The sequence below is a fragment of the Meleagris gallopavo genome, chromosome 1 (assembly GCF_000146605.3).
Source record: "Meleagris gallopavo isolate NT-WF06-2002-E0010 breed Aviagen turkey brand Nicholas breeding stock chromosome 1, Turkey_5.1, whole genome shotgun sequence".
In the NCBI taxonomy this organism is placed as follows: Eukaryota; Metazoa; Chordata; class Aves; order Galliformes; family Phasianidae; genus Meleagris; species Meleagris gallopavo.
The window spans coordinates 126,375,854-126,385,216 of record NC_015011.2 but is presented as its reverse complement, the minus strand read 5'-3'; the positions used below and the strand labels follow the sequence as shown (position 1 = coordinate 126,385,216).

The 9,363-nt window shown below is 37.8% G+C and overlaps 1 protein-coding gene across 1 annotated transcript in view; it reads left to right on the top strand.

The window, feature by feature from the left end:
- Window positions 1-2,237: 2,237 nt before the first annotated feature.
- The window catches only part of LOC104916413 (granulocyte-macrophage colony-stimulating factor receptor subunit alpha-like), a 14,208-nt gene continuing 7,082 nt past the window's right edge, over window positions 2,238-9,363 (top strand). The window contains exons 1-6 of the mRNA XM_010727456.3: window positions 2,238-2,518; window positions 3,284-3,377; window positions 3,542-3,675; window positions 5,673-5,799; window positions 6,824-6,953; window positions 7,073-7,242. Coding sequence (XP_010725758.1) covers window positions 3,293-3,377; window positions 3,542-3,675; window positions 5,673-5,799; window positions 6,824-6,953; window positions 7,073-7,242 — 646 coding nt within the window. The 5' untranslated portion in view covers window positions 2,238-2,518; window positions 3,284-3,292. The remainder of the gene's footprint in view (window positions 2,519-3,283; window positions 3,378-3,541; window positions 3,676-5,672; window positions 5,800-6,823; window positions 6,954-7,072; window positions 7,243-9,363) is intronic.

The following is a 9,363-nucleotide window of genomic DNA, read 5'->3' as shown; positions in this document are numbered from 1 at the left end:
ATTTCTTTTGGATAACTTTAAAAATAGAAGTTGAAAAGGAGCATGCTCTTTAAATTATAACGTATTAACAGTAAGAACTTCTGCATCACAAATCTCCAACTGAAACCAAAACTTACTATGGAAGTCAAAACATATAAGGTCTACTAGATCCTCTCTATTCAGTTTCACAATCATGACTGTTAGTGAACTATTTACACCCTCTTTGCTTTCACTGTGGAAGCTGTTGAGGCTGCAAAGCCCCTTCAGAAACCTGGGATTCACTTCTAATGTCCTGATGAGAACAACAGAAGTCCTATTCATGAGGAGGTGGGAGTAGCTGGGATTATAGCATCTCTTTCCTGTTCTTGGGCAAAGGCCCAAAGTAATGATCACTGGAAAAGGTTGGTCAGGATATGTAACCTTCTAACTACCTGATTCAGATGTTCACGCAGACAGATGTCTTGTATTCTGGTCCCCTGTTGCTATTCCTTTGTTCTGTGGAAAACATTTTCTGAAAAAAAGGAAGTAGTGCAACTACCAAGAAGAATGTTGCAATCTATACAAGAGCTGTAATACATTGACATAAAAAATGCTTAGACAGCTCTTGTGAGCACTCCTATTGCTGTCGGATGAATAAAATATTCTTCAAGCTTTGGGATTTTCTAGAAAAGTTGTTAATTCTGATCCAGCAGTGGCAGGATCATCATGGAACTCAAAGAACTGAGAAGCTGAATACACTCTCATTACCTCTGTAATTCTGAAAAGAGTTTATTCTTCACCTGTTGGGTGGTAAGGCCACTCCACACAGGTTTCTTGGACTTCAAGGCTTTGATAATATCATCAACATGCAACAGTTTTGCTTAGTGATATTTTTTTTATTATTTGTTTATATTTTTTAAAATCTCAGGAAGGATTTGCCCTAAATATAGACAAGCAAAGAAATCCCCTGGGTAACAGAGTTCCTTTGTGGTGGTAACAGTACTGTCCTTGTGGGTTGTTTGGGTTGTTCTCCTACAATATATTCTAGTTAAAAAGAAAAAAAAAAAGAAGTATTCGCACCCCAAAACCTCAAAACCCCTACTTCCTCAATGTGTTGCTTAGATGCATAATCTCAGAAAGTACCAGAGAGTACTGCTCCTCTACTATTTGCTATGAGCTCGGGAGCTCTTCAGAGTGGGAACATAAGGCTCAAATAACCACGTAGTGGAGTTGCACTGGAGAAAAGGAACCCAGCGCTGCATGCATGCGTTTCTCTTTGTTCACTCATTCTAAGACATGTAACTGGGAGGACTCGAAATCTGGAAGTTGACAGCACTTCCCAGAACCAAATTTAGGCACACAGAAAATGCAATTGTCCAGCATCCCACTGCATCTGCACCAGCGTGATGAGCAGTTGAGTCACATACAGGCACTGCATAGCCATCCAGCCACAGCCATATATGGGCTTGTGCTTCCACTGCTTCTCCCAGGAAATGTCTGTAGGCATGTGGAGATACAGCCCCCTTAGAGCATCAGCTGACCTTAAAAACCATCCTTAAAGTAGTGCAGGATCAACAAATGCAACTTTGGCAGAATTGATTCCAGCCTTCTTCCTTTCCAACCTAATCTCTGGGCTCACCTCAGCACCTTTCCTTCTCTTCTCCTGCAGTGTGAGGTGCCAGAGTGGGAGCAGAGCTCCTGTTTTGGAGTATCTCCTGCAGGAATGGGGCGGGAAATTGCTTAACAATCTGGGAACTGTGCTATTGGAAGAGGGAGACAAAGGATCTCTCTCAAGGAGAAAGGAGAGAGAGAGAGGCAGATGCACAGAAACTGTCTTCCTTCAATTTTCAAAACTCCATTAGATTCTCTCTGGTATTTGCTATGGCTCTAATTTTACTGTCCGAGGCCCCTTTCCATTCTCCTTAAAATATGATCCTAGGGCAACCAGCCCCTGCCACAGCAAGACTGCAGAATGGCCAAGCTCCAGCCCACTACAGCCCTGCCTGGCACTGACATGGCCCCTGCCCAGCTGGGCCCGCCATTGTGAGTGCCCCCACACCCCCAGCTGCCTGCTCCTGGTACTGCTCTTGGATGGGACCTGGCCTTGAGGGCCTGTCCTCAAGCACCAGCGGCAGCATGCTTGGCCCATGGAAGGATATGCTTTTTATTGAGTTATGCTTTGTACTACTAAGAATTATTTACAGCCAGAGATAAATATCTGTAAGAGGGAATGTTTTTACATATTCATTGGATTCCGAAGTATTAATGGATTCTATACAACAAAAAAGAAAATTTAACAACTAACTACTTGTTCATATTGCATGAAATGTGGGTTTTAAAATTGCCAAGACTCTTGATTTTGTAACAATCAGGAGGGAAGTGATGAACATCACATATTGCAACACTTCCGATAATATGAGTGTTCCCTAAAACGTAAAAGACAAGGAGGCAGCCCTATTTGTAGCTGTATAACCATTGCAATTGCAAGTCTTTCCATCTTCTCTGAGCCTCAAGACTACGATACAAAGATAAATGAGACAAAGAAGTTTTCAAATATAAGGTAGGTCTATCTTTGTCTTTCTGTTTTGTTTATGGGAGTATTTGGTAATGTTCTAAGATAGATACAGGAAGCCAGGGGCTGGAGAGACGATGATCCAGGCATAATCTCAGAAGCTGGCAGAGAAGTACATGGAGCTGAGTTGAATAAAGATTTTTGCAAGCAAGATATCTACTGCCTGCCAAGAAAGTTCCTTAGCCACATTTTTTTATTTTCTTTCTGGTTTTGGCACTGAATTTGTAATAAACTTAGATGCTGCTCCTAGATCTACTTTTATACAAAAAAAGACACTTGGAAGTACACTAACTGAGCTAACACCCTCACCAAAACTTAACATATTGATCACTGAGTATCTAGACCTAATCGATTTTGCTGTGACAAATTCTGGTATTTTCTATTTGCAGCTGTTTACCCACATGTTTGAGGTCTACTCATCCTGATAGATAATCTTTAGACCTTAAGACGGCAGTCATCAGGTGAATGTATGTAGAATTCCTAGAGCGGTTCCCAAATCAACAGCTTTAAAAATCATCACACAAATTATTTTGCTGCAGTGAAAAACAACTTTGTTGATCTTGTTACTATCCATTTTAAAGATTCTCTGGCTGCTTGAAACGTCCATATAATCTTTTCTTGCTCAAGAATTGAGATGGGCAGACAGTTTGGAAGCAGGTAAAATGAGCAGATATGACCAGACCAATTCAGAGGGCAGCAGTTTGCTCTGATATCTGTCATATTAGACAATTTTTGTTGCTTTCTGTCTCCAAGGAAGAAAAGATGCTTGCTTGTCTTGGACTCATCTTCATGACACAGTGGCTGCTGCTGGTTGCCCAGATGTATGATGATTGGCAGTGCACAAACTGTGAGTAGAACACTTCCTGCAGATATCCTCTTAGGTGAAGTGTAATATGCTTCTCTTTAGACATATTTGTCCCCCAGTTGCCTTTTGTCTTAGATCTGGTAAGTAGTAACCTCTATACCTCAAAAATCTGAACATAACCGATCCCTATTATGTGATAATTTCAGGGGAGATGTCAGATTCACCCATCCAAAATTTGATGCTGAATTGGTGGAAAACAGAACTGAGTTGGATCAGCACCATGAATTTCACTACATACAGCTGTTCTATGACAGTATATAATAATGTGGTCGAAATACAGGTAAATTTTCTATGTAAACTATCAACAGAGATAAATCACCACACTTTATTCTTTTTCTTTCATATTCTTAAATAACTGAAAAAAGATAATCTGTGTTTTAGCCATTCTTTTTAGTTTTATTGAGGCCCATCTTGATACTGATATGTGTCTGTCCTCTGACAATTCTTGTGAAATTCTTGCCCTTTGAGGACTATTGCAGGACCCGGATCTTGATGAGACTGAAGCATAAGACTGCCTCTTTTCCTGGTTTCAAAGGAACTTCACTGAGAGGCATCTCATGCTGTATGGATGAGAATTGTCACATATAGAGGAGAAACTGAGTTAGACACGTGCTCTGACTTACTTTAAAAGTCTTCAGTGGCACTGGAGCTGTAGTGTAGCTCAGAACTGGGACTCACGTGACATAGAAGTTTGTGAAGGAACAGTGTTTCTGGAGTGGCTCCTGAGATCCAAGCTGGTTATTTCAAACATAGTAGGCACATTTGAATAAACTGAACCAAGACCTGAAAAAAAAAAAAGGGCCTGAGCAGCCAGCAGCTCTGTAGCTAGACATTCTTGGAAGGCATTCACTTTAGATCACTCTGCAGGACAGCATGTTCCAGATGCCCAACTTGTCCCAAGAAAACAGGAAACCCATATGCATAGCTAAAAAAGAGAAATAAGATATATATATATATATGTGTGTATATATATATATATATATATATATGTATATATATGTATATATGTATGTTTGTTTGTTTGTTTTTTAATATGGCTCCAACATTTTAATAGCTGACAGGAGACATGGAACTCAGAATGGATTATTTGGACAGTGTTCTGACTTTATGGAAAGATAATTTCTTTGTCAGGTTTAGTCTGTTTTCAGCTCTTATGCAGAGAAGATGGCAAGCTAAACCTTTCCCTGTTTTGTAATTACTACATGTATTAACCAGAATAGGTTTTCTTTTGAAGACTGACAGGTTCTTCAAAGAAAGTCATGAACTCATGGAAATATTTTTTTCCTGAATACATACATTACTCCAACATTCACCAAATTCTCTTCCTGTAGACACCACAGCTGCAATAATGTCACAGTCTATTTGGTCAATATCTCTTGTGCATCAGACTGATTCGATTATCTCTAAAGTACAGTTCAGGAACAGGAACTGTATCAGAAAATATTGGTTTTGACATCCTTTTTTTGCACAAATAAAGAATAAGCATTTTATGCTATGCTGCTCTGTCAGTATGCAAAATATAAACCACATTTACTGTTTCTGTAAGCAGTTTTCAGAAGTCTAACTTCTGGGGAATCTTTTAATACTCCGTGTAGTTCTAGCATCTGCATCAATGATCACAGATTATAATAGTCATGTCACCCTCATTTCAACTATCTAAGCATGGAAACCTTAGTCTTCAAAACTCTGATAAAAGCCACTAGTGAGGTACAGGTCCTGCCTGGAGAAAATGTATCCATGCATCTTAGATGCAAACACCTGTGTCCTTTACCATTAAATAGAGGAGACACTTATATGATTTGTTCAAATTGGCTGCTAACATTAAGAAATCTAATATTTCTTATTAGAGATTAACCTCAAGCCATCTCCTTACCCAAACAGTCATTTGTGGGCTATCTCCTTTTGTCTTTGAAATGAGAATAAAGTACACTAAATCCATTTGTTGATTTTTATGAAAGAACACATGCTTCATTTTGAGGAGGTTCAAAAGATTTTTTATGCTGAAGGATGGATAGAGAGGAGGAGATCCTATTCTTCACACTACTCTGTCATGAGATTTTCTGATGGGAAGCATCAAAGTCTTCACCTTACGCTGATAAAGGCTCATTATCCAATGTTTCTAGGAAGAGAGCTCTTTGTCTCAGGGAGATATCAGTACTTACTTCACTCTAGTAGTGGACCCACTGTTACACAGAAAGCACAGGCTTTCTACAGGAGTGTTATATAAACCGTTAGTTGAAAAAGTTAAAAATTAACCACCTGAATGTCATTTTTCAGGAAAAGAATACAAACTGCATCTTTGGAAGAAATCTAGCGTATCCTCTGCACAACGGGGCAAACTTTTCAGTTAAAGCAGAGAGCACTAATAGTACATACTCAGTTACATGCAAGTATATTCCTCAAGGTAATGCATTAGACTTCGGGAAAGGATTTGCATACTTTTAATGGGCCTGAGTATAAAAAAAAAAATGAAGTGCTTCCTTCTTTAGTTAGTTCTATTTCCTGGAAATGGATAGCTTCTTGTTCATATCCTTATGACAATGTGTGTTGGACAAGTAAAGTATTTTCCTACAACTTGTAGGAAACTCAGTAAATGTTTTGCCCTTGGTTAATGTCTCGCTTGGTGACATTTTCTGAATTGCAAATTCTCTTCTGAACGTTTTATTAGCTTCATTTTCCTGTATTATTCAAAATCAAGTTGAAATAGGTTTGTGGCTGTAGTTTTTAAATACTTCCTCAAGAACTGTGTGACATCTTGAATTCTGTAACAGCATAACTCATGGTGTCACTCTGTAATGTCCAATCTATGATAACAAAAAGTCTGACAGAATCTGCCCTTTTTAATATGAGAGGGATAACAGATATAAGAGTGTTAAGATAATGAGGTACAATATTTGCTCATTAAAGTAACATGGAATTGGAATATACACAATGACGCTACTTCCTGTCTCATTAAGCTCAAAGAAATTGCTGTTTCCTTATAAAAGGAGGGCTAAGTCATCCTTTCTTTTAAAAAGACACGTTTATTGTCCTTATTAGCCTTTGTTAGGGTTAGGAGTTAAACAGTAATTTGTAGTGTTTGTGATCTGGTGATGTTAATCTCAGGAATCAGAATAATTCAAGGAACAGAGGTGGCCACTTTAGGTGTCAGCCTGCATTATGGCAACCTAGTCTTCATGAAGGCTTATCCTGTCATATACAACTTCAATCATATCTTTGGAGGACATAGTTACATAAGATTCTTTACAAGATCTGTCAGTCTAAATATCTTCCAATGCAGCTATGTAAAATGATGCTTATCATTCCTAATCAAAACAATAATTGTCTAGAGTTGCATATATCTGCTGTATCTAAGCATGTGCCATGATTCTCCAGCATGGAGCAGTCTACACATTTTTTCTTCATAATGGACATTGCTGTGTTTGCAGGCATTAATGGGTCAGCCATTGAGAACTTCTCCTGTGTGATTTATGACATTTCCCTCATGAACTGCACTTGGCAGGCAGGCAGGAATGCTCCAGGAGATACCCAATATTTTCTCTACTGGCAGAACTCAAGGTGAGTAGGTCTTCTTGAGTCTTGAATTCTCACTTAACACATCACAGTACCCGTGTTTAACTAAGACTCCTTGATATATATATATGTGTGTGTGTGTGTGTGTGTTATGTTATCTATAGAGATGATGATGTAATGGAATGTGAGCTTTACATTGAAGATGAAAATGGTAGACATGTGGGATGTAGATTCAAAAACGTGAAGATAGAGAAATCTTATTTTTTGGTGAATGGGTCTAGCAAAAACTCCCTGATCCAGTTCTACGACACAGATATTGACCTATACACGATTGGTGAGTAAATTATTTATTTTGTTTTATTTCTGCTTTTGCATAAGGGTAATAGAGCATTTATCCTGTGACAGAGCCCACACTCAGACAGAATTGTCTCCCCACATGACAGTTTTTCCTGTTTTCTGAAAAGATTTGGTCTTATCCTTGATGCTGGAAAAAATATAGTACAAAAATGGACCACAAGAGGAAGTAGTAACATTCTGAAATAACTGTTAAGAGAAGTCTGACCATCCTAACAATTCTTACGTTGAGAGTGAGGATTTTCTGGCTTGAATGTCACATACCTAAAAACCGTGCAGGCATTCAAATCCATTGGATGTTAATACCAGAGTTCTTAAATTCTCACTGAAATCTCTAGTTCTGTCTTCACTTGTGCAACTAAGGTGAAATGTGTTGCCCAGTCTGTCAACTTATTTAGCTGATTATTATCCTAAAGATGGCGAACACTGATTTTGTAAATGCTTTCACACTTTTTTCTATTATGTTTAAAGTGGTTAAAAATTATCTTATTTCTGTGTTTAGTGTCTGGCTGCCGAATTTAACTTCAGTTTACTTCCCCATAGAATATGTAACTATTTTCATTTTATGGACTTTCTATATTTCAGTTCAAAATACATTTACTCATTTGCCACCATTGCTGGACATAACATTTTTTTCTTAAGAGTGGTATCTGTACAGGCAAGACCTGAAGTCTCTTTTCACCCATTATCCTTGCAATGACAAAAGGAGCAGTGTATGTCCTCCTTTTCTAATCGCTCTGAATAATTTATCCTGGCTGGTGTTTCTAGCTCCCTGGTCCTTTGAAAAATATTATATCATAACTATTATTTATTATTTTTTTTTCAATGACCTTCAGACTTCCTCCTTCTCAAAACGTTATTGCTTTGGAGCAAGGTTTTCTTTCTAGCTGCTGCTTTTCCATCCTTTCTTATATGGAATAACTCCATTACTTGACATGTATCATATCACATAATTATTGAGCTGGAAAAAATACATGGTATGCATGAGCAGTTCTTCCATTCAAGGTCAGTTCCTTTATCACCTGTAAAAGTACACTGTCTCACCTACATTCTTAGAGTCAAAATTGAGAGACTGAAAGACTGTGGTTTTTTCAAGAAAATCAACTACCCAAATGAAAGAGCCATGAAGACAATAAGCAGGGATTCTTCACAGCTGTAGCCCTTCTCAGCTGTTTTCAGCAATCTACTTGAATTACATATACATTGATGGAATTTTGGAGATGGCATTTCACACCACTAACTTTTTCAGTGATGGCCAAAGACATTTCAACTAAAGAGCCTATTTGAGCAATTAGTCCTCTGCATTACCAGTGGAGATAACCATACGTGGAAAACATACCCTTAACTAAAAAAATGAATACGTGTTCAAAATACCCCAAGTTTTCATATGCACTTTCACATACGGTGAAATTATTTTTACTATTGGCAAAGCTCCATTGCTTTGATATTGCCACCAAAAACAAACAAAGCTTCATTCTGTAAAGAAAAGGAGGTAAGCTGTACTATTACTCAGAGAGATTAAATAAGACTGCTTCTTGACCAAACAGCCTATCACAAACAGACCAGTCTTGTCTGTAAAGACTGATGCAAGATAGTCTAACTGAAACCATTCCCTCTATTATTGTTTTATCATTTCTTTAGTCATCAGTGTCTGCTTGTCTTTTGCTGTTACAATAGATATTAAGTCCTTGGGTATGATCAAAATACAAAAGTATTCATACTTTTACCCATATTTGTGAAAGTAGGGAAGATGTCTGAAGTTCTAGATTCTTAAAACTGAAGTGCCATTCTTAAACTTGTATGGTTATTTTTATAGGAGAAATAAGTTGCTTGGTTCATAATACCAAGCAAGCCATACCGTCAGGTCACAGAAGAGTCAAGTGAGAAAGGTTAAAGAATGAAATAACCTTCACAATTCTTACATTAGGATTAACATCAGATTGCTTTCCCTAAACCACATTCCTACTTCTTTTCCTGGAGACAGGATATAGAGAACTCTGGTCTTCTAACATAATGCTCAAGAAAAATAAATGTAAATAAATATATTTCTTCACAGAAATGTTACCTGCAATTCCTCTTTTTTTTTTTTTTAATAAAATCA